Below are 19813 nucleotides of genomic sequence, written 5' to 3'. Positions count from 1 at the left end.
TTTAAGATTTTATCACAACAATCTTTAATTCCTATCCCCTTCGTTCTCAGATGTATTGACATCTTGGAGCTGTCGGAACGTCAGGATCTGATGAAGTTCCACTACCACACCCTGATGCTCTACTGTGCTGTGTGCGCACTTGGCAATAACCGAGTGGCTCACGCCCTGTGCAGCCATGTGGATGAATCCCAGCTCTTCTATGCCACCGAGAATACCTACCTGCCTGGACCTCTCCGCAGTGGCTACTACGACCTGCTCATCAGTATTCACCTGGAGTCTGCCAAACGGGCACGTCTGGGTACCAACAGGGAGTTTATTGTCCCCATGACTGAAGAGACTCTGAGCATCCACCTCTATCCTGATGCAAAGAAGGCCCATTCTCTCCCCGGTGTTGGCCTCACCACCTGCTTACGGCCAAAGCTACATTTCTCATCCATCAACTTTGTTGGCATGGACCCTGACCTGTACACCATTAGTCCCATTTTCCCCCTGCAGGTGAGAGATAATAGAGGTTGCATTGTAAAAATGTAAGAAATTTTATACGTCTTTTGCTGATTTTAAATATTCCCCCTCAGGAGCTGAAGACCAGGGCGATTAGCATGTTAACAGAGGCTGTGCTGGATGGTAGCCAGGCTATGCGGGATCCAGTAGGAGGCAGTGTGGAGTTCCACTTCGTCCCAATCCTGAAGCTTATAAGTACACTGCTCATTATGGGCATCTTCAACGACGAGGACTCCAAACACATCCTTAAGATGATTGATCCCAATGTTTTCAGTGGAAAAGAGGAGGAGGAAGAAACAGCAGAGGAGGGTGGAGCTGCTGAAGGAGAGAGTGGGGAAGCGGAGGAGGAGGAGGAGGAAAAAGATGAGGAAGAGCTTGAGGATGAAGGGGTCGGTGACGAGGAAGAGGAGGAGCTTAAAGAATTAGAAAAAGCAGAGCACAAGGAGGAAGAAGCTGAGCCTAAGGAGGAGGGAGAAGAAGAGAAGGAGGAGGGAGAGGCCAAAGGCGGAAAGGTGGATGGAGAGAAGGCAGAGGAGGAGAAGGAGGCAGAGGCAGTGGAGCCAGAAGCAAAAGACGAGGAAGATGGTCTGGAGGAGGGATTACTCCAGATGAAGCTTCCAGAGTCTGTCAAGCTGCAGGTTATTTTGATATTCAAACACTTTCTGCTATTAATTCACCGATCTGTATTCATATCCTTTAAATATCCTCACCTTAAACTCTTGTTCCTATCTTATCTACCTGTTACAGATGTGCACACTCCTGCAGTACTTCTGCGACTGCGAGCTGAGACACAGAGTGGAAGCCATCGTAGCCTATTCAGACCAGTTTGTTCATGATATTCAGGGCAACCAACGTGTACGTTACAACCTGTTAATGAGAGCCTTTACCATGTCTGCTGCTGAGACTGCGCGAAGGACCCGCGAGTTCCGTTCACCACCACAGGACCAGGTACTGATCTTTTTTTATAGCTTTCAATCTTACAATGTTACAATTTCATTTAGCAGACACTTGTGTCCAAAGCAACGTACATCTGAGAGTAAATACAGCATAAACAAGGATCTAGACAGGAGGGAACAACGTGAGTAAGTGCTCAAAAAAGAGCTTAGAGTCTGATTCGACACAGGTGCAACAGGAAGTGCAAAGAGGCGATGCAGAGGGCGAATAGAAGCAGGATTTTTTTATTTATTTGTTTACTTTTAATTTTATCATCAACGTCATCAACATCATCATCATCAACATCAGAGCCCTGTTGTGATGGGAGTGCCATCAGAATTTAGAATTACAAAATGTTTTTGATTTGTTGTTGTTTTTTTTCTCTATCTAATGAAAATCTGTTTTAAAGGCACTGTGTCATGTCACATGGAGAACACAAGATCAAGAGAGAAACACCAGGCGTCTATAAAAATGTGGCTTACAAAACAAGAAGAAATAAAACAGACAAAACATGCTGATGAGATTTTTTTCTGTTTCTTTTCAAGGTTCTTTTGCTGACCAACTTTAAGCACGGACCAGAAGATGAGGACTGTCCAGTGCCGGAGGAGGTGCGGGACACTCTGGGAGAGTTCCACAATGACATCCTGCTTCACTGTGGTGAGAAGTTCATTAGAGATCCTATAATCATAATCCTGTTTATTGTTCGCTTCACTTGTGTAAATGACTTATTGTCAAAAATGTTAGGCTTTTAATGACGAATTATCATTTACTCATAGGTATACATATTGAGGAGGAGGCAGAGGAGGAAGAGGTAGATACCTCACTGAGGGGTAGACTCATCAGTCTGGTCGACAAGGTGAAGAACCTGCGCAAAAAGGAGGAGGAAGAGAAGCCAGAAGTCGAGGAGGATCCAAAACCCAGTAAGAGGAACTGACTTCCGTCTTCAGGCCCGAAATGCCTTAATCAGCTTAATTAAATCCTAACACATAAACATGCAACATATTCAGTACGTCACTGTGTCCACTCCTCCCAGGCACCCTTCAGGAACTGATCTCTCACACCATGATCCACTGGGCCCAGGAGTCGTTCATTCAAAACCCGGAGCTAGTGCGTCTGATGTTCAGCCTGCTCCACAGGCAGTATGACGGCCTTGGCGAGCTGATCCGAGCGCTTCCCAAAGCCTACGCCATCAATGCTGTATCCGTTCAGGACACCATGGACCTACTCGAGTGTTTGGGACAGATACGCTCGCTGCTGATTGTTCAGATGGGCCCTGAAGAGGAGCGGCTCATGATCCAGAGCATTGGGTCAGTGTGGGGGCCGTGATGTGAACCTTATATGAATCTGTAGTTGAGATAAAGATGGGAAATGTGATATGTGATATCAGATCGTTATCAGGTAACATATGAATCTGTTTTTTTCTGTGTTTTCAGAAACATAATGAACAACAAAGTGTTCTACCAACACCCCAATCTGATGAGAGCTCTTGGTATGCATGAGACTGTCATGGAGGTGATGGTCAACGTGTTGGGTGGCGGAGGAGACTCGAAGGTAACTGTGATGATCCGTGATTTGTTAGGTATATCTGTATTTCTCAGTCCAACGGGTATGGAATTGTTGGACACCTGAGTGCACCATTGTTGTAAGCAGAGGACAGAATGGATCTCTTCTGTTTTTCTCTCCAGGAGATTCGATTCCCCCAAATGGTGACCAACTGCTGTCGTTTCCTGTGTTACTTCTGTCGTATCAGCCGACAGAATCAGCGCTCCATGTTTGACCATCTGAGCTACCTGCTACAGAACAGTGGCATCGGCTTGGGTCAGTCTCAGCTGCCTCCAAATGTTTGCTGCTCTGTTCTCGGGGAACTTATCCTAGAACTCCGTTTTTGTTTTTAAAGTTGATTATTTTTTTTATTTATTTTGACTTTGTGAAACCAAGTTAAGATTTAAAGATGTTGTAAACTGTCCCCATTTTGAAAGGGCCTGTTAACAGTAAAATTCAAACAAAGTTGAATGTATGGGACCCCAGACTGTACATAGTGCAAAGAACAAACAAATATATAGTAGACTCACTATGTTTTTTCCATCTACAGGTATGCGTGGGTCCACACCTCTGGATGTGGCTGCTGCCTCTTGCATTGACAACAACGAGCTGGCTTTGGCTCTACAAGAGCAGGAACTGGAAATGGTTTGAGAAAATCAAAAATTACATAAAAGAAAAACACATAAAAGCATACCGGGGTGTTTAAAGCGTATAATATCTCTGGGTGTCCCTCACATGCATGGTGATTTAGGTGGTGACATACCTGGCGGGCTGCGGGCTGCAGATGTGTCCAATGCTCCTTTCTAAGGGCTACCCTGACATCGGCTGGAACCCCTGTGGAGGAGAGAGATACCTGGACTTCCTCCGCTTTGCTGTCTTTGTTAATGGTCTGCACCCTCATATAATGACTACATTTTAAGTTTTTTTTTGAGTAGCTGTTGCTTATATTTGTGCACCTGCACCTCAAAAGGGGAGAGCGTGGAAGAGAATGCCAATGTTGTGGTGCGTCTGCTCATCCGTCGACCCGAGTGCTTCGGCCCGGCCCTGAGAGGAGAGGGCGGGAACGGTCTGCTGGCTGCCATGGAGGAGGCCATCAAGATCTCAGAAGATCCAGCGAGAGATGGACCCACTGTGAAAAAAGACAGACGCTTTATGTAAGTGATGGCACAGTAGGTATGATCCTAATGCAAACAGACACATTCACTCCTCAGTTTGTATCTAGAAAATTAAATCAAGCTGCACTGACTCAAAGAAATATGCATATAGATAAATACAATGGAGTTGTGTATTGTCCTATTTTGAAGCTTTTCTTGATTGGCAGGTTCGGTGGTGAGGAACAGCACGAGGAGAACCGTGTACATCTGGGAAATGCCATCATGTCGTTCTACTCAGCCCTCATTGACCTGCTGGGTCGCTGTGCCCCTGAGATGCATGTGAGTAGAAATGTTTTTCAGGCCATCGATTTCTCTATAGCCACAGGCCATAGACTCGGTATGTAGTTGATGAGCAGCTGATTGTCTCATACAGCTTGTCTTAAATGTTCATATCTACAGCTGATCCAAGCAGGAAAGGGTGAGGCTCTGAGGATCAGGGCCATCCTTAGGTCTCTGGTGCCCATAGAGGACCTGGTGGGAGTCATCAGCTTGCCCGTGCAGATTCCTTCCTACGGCAAAGGTACTAAGTTTGAATCATGCATGAACACAGTATTTGGGAAAATATTGTCATTGTCACTTATATGATATCTTCTCCCTAAACTACAGATAGTCAGATCATAGAGCCTAAGATGTCTGCCAGTTTTGTGCCAGACCACAAGGCCTCCATGGTGCTGTTCCTTGATAGAGTGTATGGTATTGACAACCAGGACTTCTTGCTTCACGTGCTGGAGGTTGGCTTCCTTCCTGACATGAGGGCAGCAGCCTCTCTAGACACGGTGAGTAGCAAAAGAAGACATGTGAAAGATGGACAGTAAGTCACATCAACATGTAGAGTTCTGGAGTTGAAAGAAGGGAATTTCAGTACAAATAGTTTTTCTGTCATTCTCTTTGATTTTAGGTGGCATTCAGTACAACTGAAATGGCCTTGGCACTGAACCGCTACCTGTGTTCAGCTGTTCTGCCACTGCTCACCAAGTGTGCCCCTTTGTTTGCTGGAACGGACCACCGGGCAATCATGATCGACTCCATGCTCCACACCATCTATCGTTTGTCCCGCGGCCGAGCTCTCACCAAGGCTCAGAGAGACGTTATTGAGGAGTGCCTCATGTCACTCTGCAAGTCAGTACTAATCCATATTTGTTTATGTAGACATCTGAATGTTTAAAATACTTTTTTTTAAACCTCTGACCACAAGATGGTAAATTTGCAACATGTTGTTATTCACAGGTACCTTCGACCTTCAATGTTGCAGCATCTGCTTAGACGGCTGGTATTTGATGTACCGATCCTTAACGAATATGCAAAGATGCCACTCAAGGTTTGCCTTTTTAATTGACTTTATATTAGAAAAATAGGATATTTTATTAAATAGGATATAATTTAAGAAATACAAAGAAAGTAACGTATACACAAAATCTGTGTTTCAGTGCAATCAGTTCAAACACAGATTGGAAAACTATGGAGAAATATTTGCATTACAAAAACCAATATTTCATGACAGTAACCACTGCTTTTGCTAACACCTATATTAAAAATGTCCTAAATCTGTGATTTAATTCTTCCAGCTGTTGACCAATCACTACGAGCGCTGCTGGAAGTACTACTGCTTGCCTAATGGATGGGCTAATTTCGGGGTGACCTCAGAGGAGGAGCTGCATCTTTCTCGCAAACTCTTTTGGGGAATCTTTGAATCTTTGGCACACAAGGTGAGAGAATAATCTTGTGTAACTGTACAGTAAAAACACTGCATGTGTCCACCACAAGTTTCATGTCATTCTCAACGTGACTTTTCGTATGTCCTCTGCTCTCTAGAAATTTGATGCAGAGCTCTTCAAGATCGCCATGCCCTGCCTCTGTGCTATAGCAGGAGCCATTCCACCTGACTATGTGGATGCCACCTACTCCTCTCACACTGAGAAGAAGGCCTCTGTGGATGCTGAAGGAAACTTTGATCCTAAACCGGTGGAGACCACAAAGTGAGCAGAAAAATACAACACAAGTAGTTCACAGTGGCCTGCCGAAAAGCAAATTATGTGCACAAGATGATGATGTGACACAGTGGTGGTCTTTCTGAGTGAATTATTTAAAGCCATTATTTTAAAATATGGAAACCTTTGAGTTCTGTCCAGGATCTAAATCAGTATCTCATTTTCAATTACAAAAATATAGTAAGTAACAGTAACTGTCAAGACGAAATAGACCACATATAAGGCCTAAACCCTTACATAGGATACCATTGTTATTTATACAAGTTAAAAGGTTTACAACAAGCTAATAGGACCAAAGTGAAGTTTAGTTTATAGTGAATGGCATTCATAACTTGTTGCAGTATTAAATATATAATTTATTCACAGCACAATTATCCCAGAGAGGCTGGATGGCTTTATCAACAAGTATGCAGAGCACACCCATGACAAATGGGCCTTTGAAAAGGTCAGTTAATCAACATGTCAATCATCAGATATTATAGCTGTGTTTCCGATTTAAAACTGTAATTACTTTGTAATAATCATATCAACGGTTAAATCAATTTTCAGATTCAGAACAACTGGACCTATGGAGAGGTGTTAGACGAGAACGCCAAGACTCACCCAATGCTCCGGCCGTACAAAACGTTCTCTGAAAAGGTAATGAGTCATAACTGTGTGTCTACGCTGAATACAGATCATCTCTACACAAGTACTGAACTCCAGCTAAGCTCATTGTTAGCCCTCTCTTGTCTTCTGGAAAAGTAGTACTGTTAAAACTATATTCCTGACACTAGTTAGTAAAAGTTCTTTTCTCTCCGTTTCTCAGGATAAGGAGATATATCGTTGGCCCATCAAAGAGTCCGTCAAAGCCATGCTGGCCTGGGAGTGGACTTTAGAAAAAGCAAGGGATGGGGAGGGAGAGGTTGAGAAGAAGGCAACAACTCGCAAGATCTCTCAAACTGCTCAGGTACAAGAGAGAAAAGTCAAAAGTATGTGTTGCTTATGTTGGCCTATTTAAAATGATGTTTTTAACATGTTACACAAAGGCAATGATGGAGATCCTACTGGTCCTTCCTTGTTCATCAAACCATATTTCTATCATTATTATTTACAACAGGAATAATGTGGTACATCAAACTAATTTGCCCTTCAAAGACTTATGACTTGGAGTCATCTAGAGATCCCGTAACCTCACATAGAGAACCACTCGTCTGTATTGTGTTTTTCTTCAGGCCACATATGATCCCAGCCATGGATACAACCCTCAGCCAATAGACATCGTAGGAATGGCCCTTTCCAGAGAGCTGCAGGTATGTATCTGTCTGTCAGTCTTTCACAGCACCTCATTTAGTTTGGACATGAAGCCTGATACTCTAAAACCCCCTCCTTACAGTCTATGGCTGAGCAGCTGGCTGAGAACTATCACAACACCTGGGGTAGGAAGAAGAAGTTGGAGCTGCAGTCTAAAGGTAAGAGGGGTATTTGTTTACACATCATAAACTGAGCTTTTTGTGTTTCCTGGTGGTTGCTGGTAAATCCAAAAATGACTTCCTTCTCTTCTGGTAGGCGGTGGAACCCATCCTTTGCTCGTGCCTTATGACACCCTGACGGCTAAAGAGAAAGCCAGGGACAGGGAGAAGGCCCAGGACCTGCTGAAGTTCCTCCAGCTCAATGGATATGCTGTGACAAGGTGAGTAGGCTTTTCTTACCCTTTAGGTGTGTTTTCTTTGATAGCTCTTTTAAATGTTTCTTTTTTCTTTTCTTTCACTCTTCGCTCCATCCTCAGGGGCCTGAAGGACATGGAGCAGGACATTTCCTCCATTGAGAAGCGTTTTGCATATGGTTTCCTCCAGAAGCTCCTTAAATGGATGGACATTGCGCAGGAGTTCATTGCTCATCTTGGTACTGTGGTTTGAGAGACAATGGTCTTGATGGGCACTTGACTGTGTGCTGTTTACTGAGAGCTAACGTATTTCCTTTTTTTCACAGAGGCTGTGGTCAGCAGTGGTCGAGTGGAGAAGTCCCCACATGAACAAGAGATCAAATTCTTTGCCAAGGTGAGCAGTTTGATGCTTTTCTGAGTTCTTGCTTGCTTATCTGCCCCACAGCAAGGCAGAGGTCATGAGTAGTAGCAGAATGGTGCCTTAAAAGCTCATAGGCAGAGAAATATGCTCCAACAAATAACATTCTTGCTAATTATTATGGTTTTAGGATGGATCCTCTATTAAAGCTTCATCTGTCATTTTATAGATCCTCTTGCCACTGGTAAACCAGTACTTCAAGAACCACTGCCTCTACTTCCTCTCCACTCCTGCTAAAGTCTTGGGTAGTGGAGGGCATTCCTCCAATAAGGAGAAGGAGATGATTGCCAGGTATGTTAAGTATAAGCATGATGAATGTAGTTTTAAAGACTGGTTTCTTCTCTGAATTACGTGACTTTAACTCTTACTCTCATTGAGTCCAGTACTTTGGGGTAACAGTGTCTGTCCTCTCCCTGGTCCATTTCTCCTCATCTGTCTCCTATTGTGCAAAATCCTTTTTCCCCTTGACCTCCCTCTTGCTTTCTGTGCCACCTCAAACATCTTTCCTGCCCTGTTTGCCCTTACCGTCCTCTCCCTCCGTTTCCTCTTTTCTCCTCCTACCTCAGTATCTTCTGTAAGTTGGCTGCTTTGGTGAGGCACAGAGTTTCCCTTTTTGGTAAGGAATCTGCATGGTGGCGTTACGCCCTTTCACCATCCCTCTTCATTTGTATCTGTGTTCCTTTATTTTAATTCCTCAAGTTCTCACTTCCTTTTCCTCCTACCTGATCATTCCCTTACTGATCTCATCAACACGGTGTCACAGATCCACATGTAGTCCATCCTCCCTCCTCCCTGGATCTTCTCATCTAATGCTTCTCTCTCTTTAGCATAGCTTCTGCTTGGCTTTGATGTGCTCTACAACTTGGGGCCAGATGTTTAAACTCTGTACTAAAACTCTTTGTATGCAAAGACAAACATATAGACATACATTATTTTCTTTTGTTATACAAATAATGTAAATCTGTTTCATAAAAATCAATCAATGTGGAATTTGCTGAACTTTTACCATTTGCACAGTCAATCTTTTGCCACAAATGGATGAAGAAACACCTTTACGTGTTTATACTTGTGCCCCTCCACTACTCATTAGAAAATTGATTTAAATAGTGCCTTTGATTTAACATTTTACCGTTATGTTAACGTTGTGTAAACAGTCACTAAAACTGGCATTCATGTCCACATTATCACATCACAGCTACTTCTGGAGATTGCGTAAGCCTGATATAAAGAATGAGTGCTTCTCTCTTTTGTAAATACCTCTTTATGTGTGGGAATGCGATATGCATGTTTTATGAGCAGACAAGTTGTTTATACATCTGACCCCAGGTGTTTTAAAAGTTGCCTCTTTTGCTTTTAAGGCCTAGATTCCGATTAGTACTCATAACTGAGGGTGATGTGAGCATGGATGTGATGGTGTCTACAGACGACATTGTTCTACTTATATGAGGCAGAATATGCTTTTTCCTGATTCTCCTTCCCCTTCACAGACTTATGACTTTAACAGTCAGTAAGTCTTATGTAACTGGGTGTCACCAGACACTAGCAAACACTTCATACTGAGCCTGTGCCCTTTAGCTTGGCCCCCAGAAGGTACACGATAGTTGAAGTGCACACTGTAACTGATCTACTGCTTGAAATGTACTCTGAGTTATAGCATCATAAAGCTATATGATTCAACTGCTCCATTATTATCTGTGTTGAGAAAAAAATGACTGGTGTTAATGTTATTTTGAGTTTGGTCAATGTTTCATAACATGCTCTACCATAACCGTGTGCCCGGTTTTCTGTGTTTAATGAAGAGATTTTAAGATTAACTCCTCTAATTTGAATGAATCTCTTATTTAAAGTACATTGAGCTCGCTAGTGCAAACTCTGACGGCACATCGTTGTTATTTTCTTTCAGGAACAGATGCAGGTGCCGTGGTTAACTGTCTGCACATCCTCTCACGATCCCTGGATGCCAGGTACTCACAATCCATTCATGTCACATTGTCCAGGCAGAAAGAAAAAAGAATCAATCTATGTGACATTATTTACATAATTTATTGTCTCACTGTTGTTTCATCCATTTCAAGGACTGTTATGAAATCAGGCCCTGAGATTGTCAAGGCTGGCCTGCGTCAGTTCTTTGAGAGTGCTGCAGATGACATCGAGAAGATGGTTGAGAATCTGAAACTTGGCAAAGTCTCCAGTCGAAACCAGGTCAGAGAAAGCACCACACTGTGTAGTTCTTACAGTCTTAATTGTTCTTGTGAACTCATGGTATTTTTGTGTGTGCTACTGTAGGTGAAGGGTGTGTCCCAGAACATCAACTACACCACCACTGCTCTGCTGCCCGTCCTTACGTCACTGTTTGACCACATCGCCCAGCACCAGTTTGGAGATGATGTCATGAGTGAGTAAAGTGCTCCTCGATGTTAATAATAACATCCATCATTTGTCTTTCTTGGCTCAGTGTCGGAAAGGACTTACTCTGAACTAATGCACTGCCCCTTTTCTTTACATCCTCAGTGGATGACTTGCAGATATCCTGCTATCGTTTGATGTGCAGTATCTACTCTTTGGGCACAGTGAAGACTCCACATGCAGAGCAGTAAGTAGAGACATTGGTGGATCAATGAAACACTAAAAACAACTGTCCTTCACAAATAATTATCAATAATAATCAATCACAAAAAATCATAATTATTTAGTCAATTTTTTTAAGTTTAGATGCCCAGAATCGATAGTTTGTACAACATACACATCCTCTTTCCATCGACCCTTGATTCAAAGTTCCTTGAAGAGCCTTTATCAAAAAAAGTGAATGTATGCTTTTAAACACAGATGGTGCATTGATTTTACTGTGTTTTATCGAGACATTTAATGAGGATTTTGTGGTATTTTCTCGCGTGCAGGCAGCGACCAGCTCTTGGCGAGTGTTTGGCTCACTTGGCAGCTGCGATGCCAGTGGCCTTCCTTGAGCCAGAGCTGAATGAGTTCAACACGTTTTCTGTCTACACGACCAAGACTCCCAGAGAGAGATCCAGTAGGTTTTAGAATTGTGTAGAATTTTATATATATTTATAGGAAATGATTAAAATGTGTTATTAAGTGCTTGTTTTCTTCCTTTTATTTCGTCTGTGTACTTTCTCCCTCCTCAGTTTTGGGTCTTCCCAACCAAGTAGAGGAGCTGTGCCCTGACATCCCAGAGCTGGAGATCCTGATGAAGGAGATCCATGACCTGGCTGAGTCTGGGGCTCGCTACACAGAAATGCCCCATGTGATTGAGATCACCTTGCCCATGTTGTGTAACTATCTCCCACGCTGGTGGGAGAGGGGCCTGGAGAATTTCCCCGAGCAAGAGGGTCAGCTCTGCACCTCTGTCACCTCCGAGCAGCTTAACCATCTGCTTGGTAGCATCATGAAGATTGTGGTTAACAACTTGGGTATCGATGAGGCCTCCTGGATGAAGAGATTGGCAGGTCAGTGAGATATCTTCTGGCCACCAAAGTCCATAATCCTGTGTGTTGTTTTTTAATCACACAAGTCGTACATCTCATATTTGGAGAACACTATTACTGACGACTGAATCCTGTCTACCCTTGTCCAGTGTTCGCCCAGCCCATTGTCAGCAGGGCTAAACCAGAGATGCTTAAATCACACTTCATCCCCACCATGGAGAAGCTGAAGAAGCGCTCCGGGAAGGTGGTCGCTGAGGAGGATCAGCTGCGCATGGAGGGCAAGACAGAGGTCGACAGTGAAAACGGGACCATCCGAGATGAGTTTGCCGTGCTGTGTCGAGACCTGTATGCTCTCTACCCCTTGCTCATTCGCTACGTGGACAATAATAGGTAGCTAACCCGACTGATGACATAATAAATATCATCAGCAATAAATGTTGCCCTTCCCTAACTCTTGGCTACAGACTTTGTTTCACTACTTGAGTTAATCCATTGCTGTCTATAGGGCAAGGTGGTTGACCTGTCCAGACCCAGATGCAGAGGAACTTTTCAGAATGGTGGGAGAGGTCTTCATTTTCTGGTCCAAATCCCATGTGAGTTTGCAATTTCTTTGGTCTATTTTGATGTAGTTTTTTCTTCTTTTTTTTCCTATTTTATTCTTTGCCAATAAACATTTTCTTGTTCTGTTCACAGAACTTCAAGAGGGAGGAGCAGAATTTTGTGGTGATGAATGAGATCAACAACATGTCCTTCCTGACTGCAGACAGTAAGAGCAAGATGAGCAAGGTGAGAGTGGACAAGCAGACAAAAATGCAAAGTAACACTTATCTTGTTAGTTAATTAAATGGTTTACCCACATCTATTCATATCTCTAGCTGTAACTCATTGAGAAACTAAACTCTAATAATTAATCTTTCACTAACACCACCCATTCCAAGTAGGAAAAGATTTCAAAGGAAACCTTCAGAGCTGTTATTTCCTTTCTGTCCTTAAAGTTGCTATGGATAAGAATGTGAGGTAAATGATTATTTTGTAAATAATCATTTACTACAAGTGTTAGAGTTTTAGGTTATGACATTACTTATAAAATCCACAATGTAAGTGGCATTACATGTTGATGAGGCAGTCGTAGGAGTGTCCCTAACTTTGTTTTCTCCTTATATCCTGTGTCGGGGTTGGACGCTGGGTCACTAGGCCGGAGATGGAGAGGTTAGACTGTGTTTGTGCACGAGCGCTGTGCTGATCGCATGGCACCCTGAGTTTGGGAAGGCATTTCATCAAGCTCTCCCATGGATTACCACACTTTTTATACACAGACCCAAATATTTACACAAATAGTTTTACAAAAACACCATCATTAACACGTAGTTACATCAGGAAGGAGAGCACGACACTACAATAGACATTTAGTGCTCGCAATGTCACAATTATGCTTATGTGTGGGTGAAATGATACTGCAATGTAGATTCAGTTTAAGGTGCTTATATTAAGAATATTTATTATTGTATGTGAGTAATATTGATATTACAATATTGTGAGTGAGCGTGTGTTAGCAATGTGTGTCTTTGTTGTTATGTGTGTTTGTGTGAGTAGGGGTCTGGAGCGGCTTGATGAAAGCTCTTGGCTGTAGATCATAGTAGCCTTACAGGTTTCATGGTGCTCGGTTGAGCAGTTGTGTATCTAATTTGGAGTTTGCACTCCTGCAACCGTGCCCCATCACCCTAGTTTTCTCTGATTAATAAAGAGTTTGCCTTTAGATCGTCCATGTTGGATTCGGTTGTGGAGCCCATGCTACTGTGCCATCTGTGATGTAGAAATGTTGATATTGACGCTTGGATTTCTTTCAGCTTTTGTGGTAAAGATTCCTGCGCTGGACTCTTCTCTTTTATCTATTATCATTGGCTCTGTGTTCACTACCTGGTTACAACATAAAGCCATGCTTTGCTGTCACATTTTTTGGGTTCATCAGTAGCATATGTAGCTAGCTGGGTCTATCGGGGGAGACTGAAGCTAGCTGGACATCACCAGATAGCTTTTGTCATTTTTACTAACTGGACTCGCTCCTCCATGTCTAATTCATTGACATCATTAAATTGTTAAGTCATTGAATCACCGTTTGATGTTTTTTTTCATGGTTGCTGTAAGATAAATAAGAAAACCTCCTCTCTTTGGCTATCAGATGGGCATTGCTGTCGTGAGCTTCTGTTACCTGACTGTCACAACGCCTCTCTCTCTGCCCAATGAGCAGTTTTCCACATGTACACAGGCTATGCACACCATGGGCAGAGAGGGTGCTGTGAGGTTCAGATAACAATCAGTAATGAGCATTGGCAGCCTTTAGGACAGGAGTGTGTGAGAAGAGCTCCAGGGCGATGGAGCTGAGCCAATAAACTTGTGCTGTTCTGTGTGCACAGGATGTGCCCTGTCTGGCCACTGCACTACTAACAGTGAGGCTGCATTGTGTGAAACCACTGTAGCTGATGCAGCAGTGAAGCACCAGAAGTCAATGTTTACAAGAACATGTATTTCTTGGTCTGTCTGATTTCAGCTGATGAAAAAAGTACTTTAACACAGTTCACATTATCAGCATGTTGTGATATTGTGTAAAATGTTAGTTAGCAGTTGGTTCTGGCCACTTCATCAATTTCCTGTTTGGTACAAATAGTTTTAATCCAGTAGTTTTTTTGTTAAACAGCCTCTGATGTCACAAAAATATTGTCTGAAAGCAACATTTTTGATGTGTGAGGCATCGGGGCTTTGAAATCAAAGAATGATGGACTGATTTGAACTTTCCTTCCTCTCTTTAGTCCGGAGGCTCGGAGCAGGAGCGTACCAAGAAGAAGCGGCGGGGAGATCGTTACTCTGTGCAGACCTCCCTTATTGTAGCAGCATTAAAGAAGCTGCTTCCCATCGGCCTCAATATGTGCTCTCCTGCAGACCAGGAGCTCATCAATCTTGCCAAGATCAGATACTCACTGGTACTTTCATGTGTCTGATGCCAACTTGCTGACTGTTGTCGTGCCCTCATGGAACAACCGGCATATTTTCCATTTCTAGATAATTTTGTTATTCAAATGCTTTGAATTTATATAATATAACCGGGTGATTAGCAGTAGTGTTTCACTTATTAATATTTTTGAATCATAAAGTATAAACCTATCTCTGTAGAATACTCTTGATTGACATGATTAAATATCAATGTCCTCTGAATCACGGTGTCCTTACTTGTAGAAAGACACAGATGAAGAGGTGAGGGAGTTCTTGACCAACAATCTGCATCTGCAAGGCAAGGTGAGTAAACCTTTTATTTCAACTCACATGAGCAAATACACAAATTCCCTTGTAAATATAGTTATATTCATAACACATCTTTAACCCTTGGTTAGGTGGAGGACCCAGCTATGCGCTGGCAGATGTCTCTTTATAAAGAGATGTCCGGTAAGGCAGAAGATGCTGAGGACCCTGAGAAGGTGGTGAAAAGGGTACAGGAGGTGTCTGCTGTCCTTTACCACATTGAAGTGGTGAGTTAGAACAAGCTAATGCTCTACAAGCAAACACACATGACTGTATACAAGGTATTAATGTTACAGCATTTGGAATAGGATTTATTTAGTAGATGATTTTTCTCCCTTCAGACTGAGCACCCTTTCAAGTCAAAGAAAATGGTGTGGCACAAGCTGCTCTCCAAACAGCGTCGCAGGGCTGTGGTAGCCTGTTTCAGGATGACGCCCCTGTACAACATCCCCACGTAATGATCATAATAAATTAAAACATGATCTGTTATATAATCAAAAAAGCTTTGAAAGAGTCATTACAATGAAGTCTCAATGACCTCTCCTTACAGGCACAGGGCAACCAACATGTTCCTAGACGCCTACAAGCGCAACTGGTTGGAGACCGAGGGTTACTCATTTGAAGACAAGATGATTGACGACTTATCAGTAAGTCATCCTCCCCTTAATTCTTAAACACACAGTAAGCATCAGTGGCTTATTGTGATACACTTTATCTCCATCAATTAAATTAGAAAGCCATGGAGGAAGAGGAGGAAGAGGAGGAGGAGACAGAGACGAAGCCTGACCCCCTTCATCAGCTGATTCTTCATTTCAGCCGTACAGCTCTCACAGAAAAGCTGTAAGAGCATCTCGCTTCCTCTGCGTCTGATCTTTGTGACCTGTTCCTTAAAGACACTCATTTACACCTGCGATGTGTTGTCTCATTACAGTAAACTTGACCTTGACCATCTCTATATGTCGTATGCTGATATTATGGCAAAGGTAAGTCAGTGAGCAGCGCAATGTTTTGACATGTACGTTGTTTGCTGTGGGCATGAAAATAAATAAATATATATTATGTGCTTTTTTTGTGTGTTTTGGAATCTGGTTTTATATTGCTGGTGTTCTAACTCCCTGAATTGCTGTCTTCTCCCCTCAGAGCTGCCACATTGGTGAGGAGGACGAAGGGGGAGAACAGGAGGGGGAGGAGCCATCCTTTGAGGTGCGGCAGACAGAGATGGTATGGGGGGACCAGGGGATGGGAGACAGGGGAGTCAGCGGAGAAGCAACTCCCGGCACACTGAGTGACCACACCATGACATCACACTCGGCACACCCCCCCCACCCCACCCTCTTATTTCTCTTCCTGTCTTTATTCTCGTTCACTCACACAAATTGTCTCTTTCCTGCTATGGTGGACTGACCTGTGCATGCCTTTGCTGGACTCTGCCCACCAGTTGGATCGATGTTGCGGACTCAATTTGTTTTACTTCCTAAATTGCATGACTTGAGTGCAGAGACACGGTGCAGCTAAAGACAACTAAATGAAACCCAGGTCGATAACAACTACTGTTTGATTTTAAAATTTCCAAGCCTGATGTTCCTCTGAATTTTAGGGCTAAATTGACCAATGCGAATTACTGTGCTCCAGCATGGTTTATCATATCCACCTAATACTTCTAAGTGTAGCGGCAGTTTCATCACAAGAAAGTGCCGTTTCTTTTCCACTGCGTTTATAATGTGCAAGTAATTTAAAAAATGGCAGAAATATATTAATACAAAAATGTTTGAAATATGAAAAATCAACCTCTGATATTAATCTTGGCCTAAAAAAATGTTTGTCTTAAATTCACTGTTGTAAACATTTCTAGTATGATTCAAATATCCAAATAGACCATTTTTATCAGCGCCACTTAGCCATTACTCCGCCCACACAAAACCTTTACATAATTTGATGGTATAGTTCATGTCCAAACAGTTAAACAGGCTCATTGGCACTAAAAAAAAATCCACCAGATGAACCCCTTAGTTTGATGGAAAATTGGATAAATATTTCAATCTTTGTTTTTCCTCAAAAGCCAGGTTTGGACACTGTGATGTTGTAGCTATATAGGAAACCTTTCCTGGAAGGTTAAACCCTTATGCACTGTAATTACCATCATGCACTTTTAGAATCCCCTCAATAAGTTTAATGCTGACTCCCGTTTAGGGTTATTTTTATTAACTGAACAACATCACTTTTCCTTTTCGGTACCCGATAATGTGAAGTTGCCATCCAAGTCTAAACTCAGCAGCTATCTTTGGAAACTCTAATAACCGATATAACCGTACAGCAGGTTTCCTAACAGTAGAACCAGCTCTCGTGTGCTGATCTCGTGTGTCCGTGCTCCGTCTCTCCCAGACCACCGTTTCCTGACTCACATCCTCCTGTACTCACCTGCTCTATGGGCATTTGGACTCACCTAACTGTAGTTTGAAATCTAACAACTGACCAGTAACTGACTTTGTTTGTCTTTACTTTGACTTGGACCTCGATAACAAGAGTCCCTCTCTGTGCTCACCAAGGACTACAGTAAAAGCCTGCACAGTCATCTGTACATACATTGTCCCAACCTAAGCACACTCATGCACGCAAACACTGCAGTACTCACAGACACACATCCAGACAAACTGACACTCACAATCACATACAATCTTTTTTAACACATCGCAAAAGACACACCATTTGAACACAATCAGGTCAGAACCTCTGTAACCAGAGAAAAGCTGCTCCATCACTTTTTAAAAACACGGTTAGGCTTACGAGGGAGGGGGGCGGAGGGAGAGGTAGTCAGTTCTTGGAGCTCTGGGTGGGGCTTTATGCATGGTGTGCAGTGGGTGGGTCAAAGCTAACTTCTTTTGTCAACAGGATGATTGCTCATTGCAGCTGCACTGGACCGTGTGAAACAAAGGACAAACAGTGCATTAGGCTTAGCTGTGAAGTAGAAGAGGCATGTAGCTGTGAAATATAAGGGAGATGAAGAAAGATCTATTATCTAGCAGCAACAAGAAAGTATAATAAATGTATTCTTTGTAAAGTGTAACGTTGTACAGTACATTTAAAGCTTCATCCAAAAGGCAACTGGACTTGGTTGAAGTTCTTGAAGACGTTTCACCTCTGACCTCTCACCCGAAAGGCTTCTTCAGTTGTTGAAATCACACTCAGATCATGTGAGCCCAACAACCCATCAACACCAGAGGGTGCTAACGACTTTCGTTGCTATTAGGTCAACAGCCCAGGTCAACAACTCTCCCTTGATTACACATCTATTAACATACTAATGACCTACAGAGGCTTATATTTCTAGCTCCGTACACCAGCCAGTTCAGAGCTGAAGAAGCCTTTTGGATGAGAGGTGAAACGCCTTCAAGAACTTCAACCAAGTCCAGTTGCCTTTTGGATCAAGCTTTGAATTACCTGGATGACTGAGAACCTTCACAGACATTGTACAGTACAGTTTTTAGAAATGATTGCAGGAAGGGTCTCCCTATTATTTATGTTTAGAGAAACAGTAAACCAAATAAGATAAAACATTAAATAACAACAAGATGTTCCCGTGGGAAGCATTACTGTAGGGCTTTAAGATAGGTTTACTGTTAGAAGGGTGATATGCATGCTGTGTATTACTGAGGCAACAACTGTTTTTTCGTAAGAATGTGTGAAATGCGTGTTTGCTGGCACTGAATGTTTGCTGCCTCTGGATGATGTCAAGAGCTGGAATAAATGTCACCTTCACTAACACACGTCGTGTTCCAAAGGAAGAGAACATGTGTGTGTTTGTGTGTGTGTTTGTGTGTGTGTGTCTGTTCCTGTGTTTCTTCCTCTGTGATTTTTAAATTGTGTCGTGGCCACAGTCCGTCAAATGATTGAAAATTAGTACACTTTCTCCTAGCTTAAAAGAAGGACCAGATAAAGCAAGGACAACAATGTAAACTTGTTAGCTGTTCAGTCTTCGTTTTTCACTTTGGTTGAAATTTTAAGTAGAAATACGAGACATGAGGTTTTCGAAGTTGCAGCTTGTTCTTCACGAAACCCGTGTTTGTGTTTACTCAGGACCTCTGCCCAAGAGAATGTGGTGGGATACAGAGGTTATAAAACATACAACTTAAAACATTTAATCTAATGCTAACTGAGCTCTCTGGTTCTTTGTTACTATTCTTTGTACTAAGCTATGGTTTAACCACACAATTGATGCTCTTAATTAGCACAGAGGAGGAGGATGTGTTTGTGTGCGAGTGAGTGCGGGGGGCAGTGCAGTCCCAGTTGGCAGGGTTACAGCTGTGTCCCTCATGCTCTGCTCCACAGGAAAAGGAGATGGAGAAACAGAGGCTTCTGTACCAGCAGTCCCGTCTGCACAACCGTGGGGCTGCAGAGATGGTGCTGCAGATGATCAGTGCCTGTAAAGGTAGCTGCTATACCAGCACCACGACCCACATATTTGCACATAAACACTCACAAATGTTTCTATCACTTGTGTTGACAGTATAGTATATGTGCATACGTTATTTTACTAAGATGTACTAATTTTAATAACCCATATGGGCTAATTTGCAGCAAAAATGTAATTTTGTTTAACTGTGTAATGGATATATTTCCCCCAGCCAAGTCAACTGAATCCTAGGGTAGAGATTACATAACATTTTGAACCAATCGGTTTTTAAATATGCCAGCACAGAGCAATAACAATTACATTTTTTATCAGTTGGCACAGAGGATCCATCTCTACTTTAATTACATTGTTGGGTCAAAAATCTCTGCTTATTTCAGGCGAGCCAGGAGCCATGGTTTCTTCCACACTCAAATTGGGAATCTCCATCCTCAATGGAGGCAACAGTGATGTACAGCAGGTAAAAAAAACCTGTAACCTGCAAAAC

The 19813-nt window shown here is 42.7% G+C and overlaps 1 protein-coding gene across 1 annotated transcript in view; it reads left to right on the top strand.

Moving 5' to 3' along the window:
• ryr1b (ryanodine receptor 1b (skeletal)) overlaps window positions 1-19813 on the top strand; it is a 63633-nt gene that overhangs the window by 26876 nt on the left and 16944 nt on the right. Inside the window, exons 35-82 of the mRNA XM_069668145.1 lie at window positions 51-495; window positions 576-1139; window positions 1249-1449; window positions 1980-2091; window positions 2211-2354; window positions 2468-2741; window positions 2868-2985; window positions 3120-3252; window positions 3527-3621; window positions 3728-3863; window positions 3947-4130; window positions 4298-4409; window positions 4530-4650; window positions 4737-4906; window positions 5029-5249; window positions 5358-5448; window positions 5696-5836; window positions 5943-6106; window positions 6485-6563; window positions 6668-6757; window positions 6927-7067; window positions 7333-7410; window positions 7494-7569; window positions 7667-7790; window positions 7887-8002; window positions 8090-8157; window positions 8351-8472; window positions 8748-8797; window positions 10085-10145; window positions 10257-10383; window positions 10468-10576; window positions 10693-10774; window positions 11079-11209; window positions 11325-11645; window positions 11774-12014; window positions 12130-12217; window positions 12318-12410; window positions 12819-12833; window positions 14432-14602; window positions 14856-14915; window positions 15011-15145; window positions 15260-15372; window positions 15469-15565; window positions 15652-15758; window positions 15850-15901; window positions 16059-16139; window positions 19245-19344; window positions 19707-19786. Coding sequence (XP_069524246.1) covers window positions 51-495; window positions 576-1139; window positions 1249-1449; window positions 1980-2091; window positions 2211-2354; window positions 2468-2741; window positions 2868-2985; window positions 3120-3252; window positions 3527-3621; window positions 3728-3863; window positions 3947-4130; window positions 4298-4409; window positions 4530-4650; window positions 4737-4906; window positions 5029-5249; window positions 5358-5448; window positions 5696-5836; window positions 5943-6106; window positions 6485-6563; window positions 6668-6757; window positions 6927-7067; window positions 7333-7410; window positions 7494-7569; window positions 7667-7790; window positions 7887-8002; window positions 8090-8157; window positions 8351-8472; window positions 8748-8797; window positions 10085-10145; window positions 10257-10383; window positions 10468-10576; window positions 10693-10774; window positions 11079-11209; window positions 11325-11645; window positions 11774-12014; window positions 12130-12217; window positions 12318-12410; window positions 12819-12833; window positions 14432-14602; window positions 14856-14915; window positions 15011-15145; window positions 15260-15372; window positions 15469-15565; window positions 15652-15758; window positions 15850-15901; window positions 16059-16139; window positions 19245-19344; window positions 19707-19786 — 6634 coding nt within the window. The remainder of the gene's footprint in view (window positions 1-50; window positions 496-575; window positions 1140-1248; window positions 1450-1979; window positions 2092-2210; window positions 2355-2467; window positions 2742-2867; window positions 2986-3119; window positions 3253-3526; window positions 3622-3727; window positions 3864-3946; window positions 4131-4297; window positions 4410-4529; window positions 4651-4736; window positions 4907-5028; window positions 5250-5357; window positions 5449-5695; window positions 5837-5942; window positions 6107-6484; window positions 6564-6667; window positions 6758-6926; window positions 7068-7332; window positions 7411-7493; window positions 7570-7666; window positions 7791-7886; window positions 8003-8089; window positions 8158-8350; window positions 8473-8747; window positions 8798-10084; window positions 10146-10256; window positions 10384-10467; window positions 10577-10692; window positions 10775-11078; window positions 11210-11324; window positions 11646-11773; window positions 12015-12129; window positions 12218-12317; window positions 12411-12818; window positions 12834-14431; window positions 14603-14855; window positions 14916-15010; window positions 15146-15259; window positions 15373-15468; window positions 15566-15651; window positions 15759-15849; window positions 15902-16058; window positions 16140-19244; window positions 19345-19706; window positions 19787-19813) is intronic.

Source organism: Semicossyphus pulcher, unplaced genomic scaffold, assembly GCF_022749685.1.
Source record: "Semicossyphus pulcher isolate SPU_LCO1_2020_fin unplaced genomic scaffold, fSemPul1.0.p SCAF_19, whole genome shotgun sequence".
In the NCBI taxonomy this organism is placed as follows: Eukaryota; Metazoa; Chordata; class Actinopteri; order Labriformes; family Labridae; genus Semicossyphus; species Semicossyphus pulcher.
The sequence above is the reverse complement of the archived record's forward strand: the minus strand, read 5'-3'. Positions and strand labels throughout refer to the sequence as shown.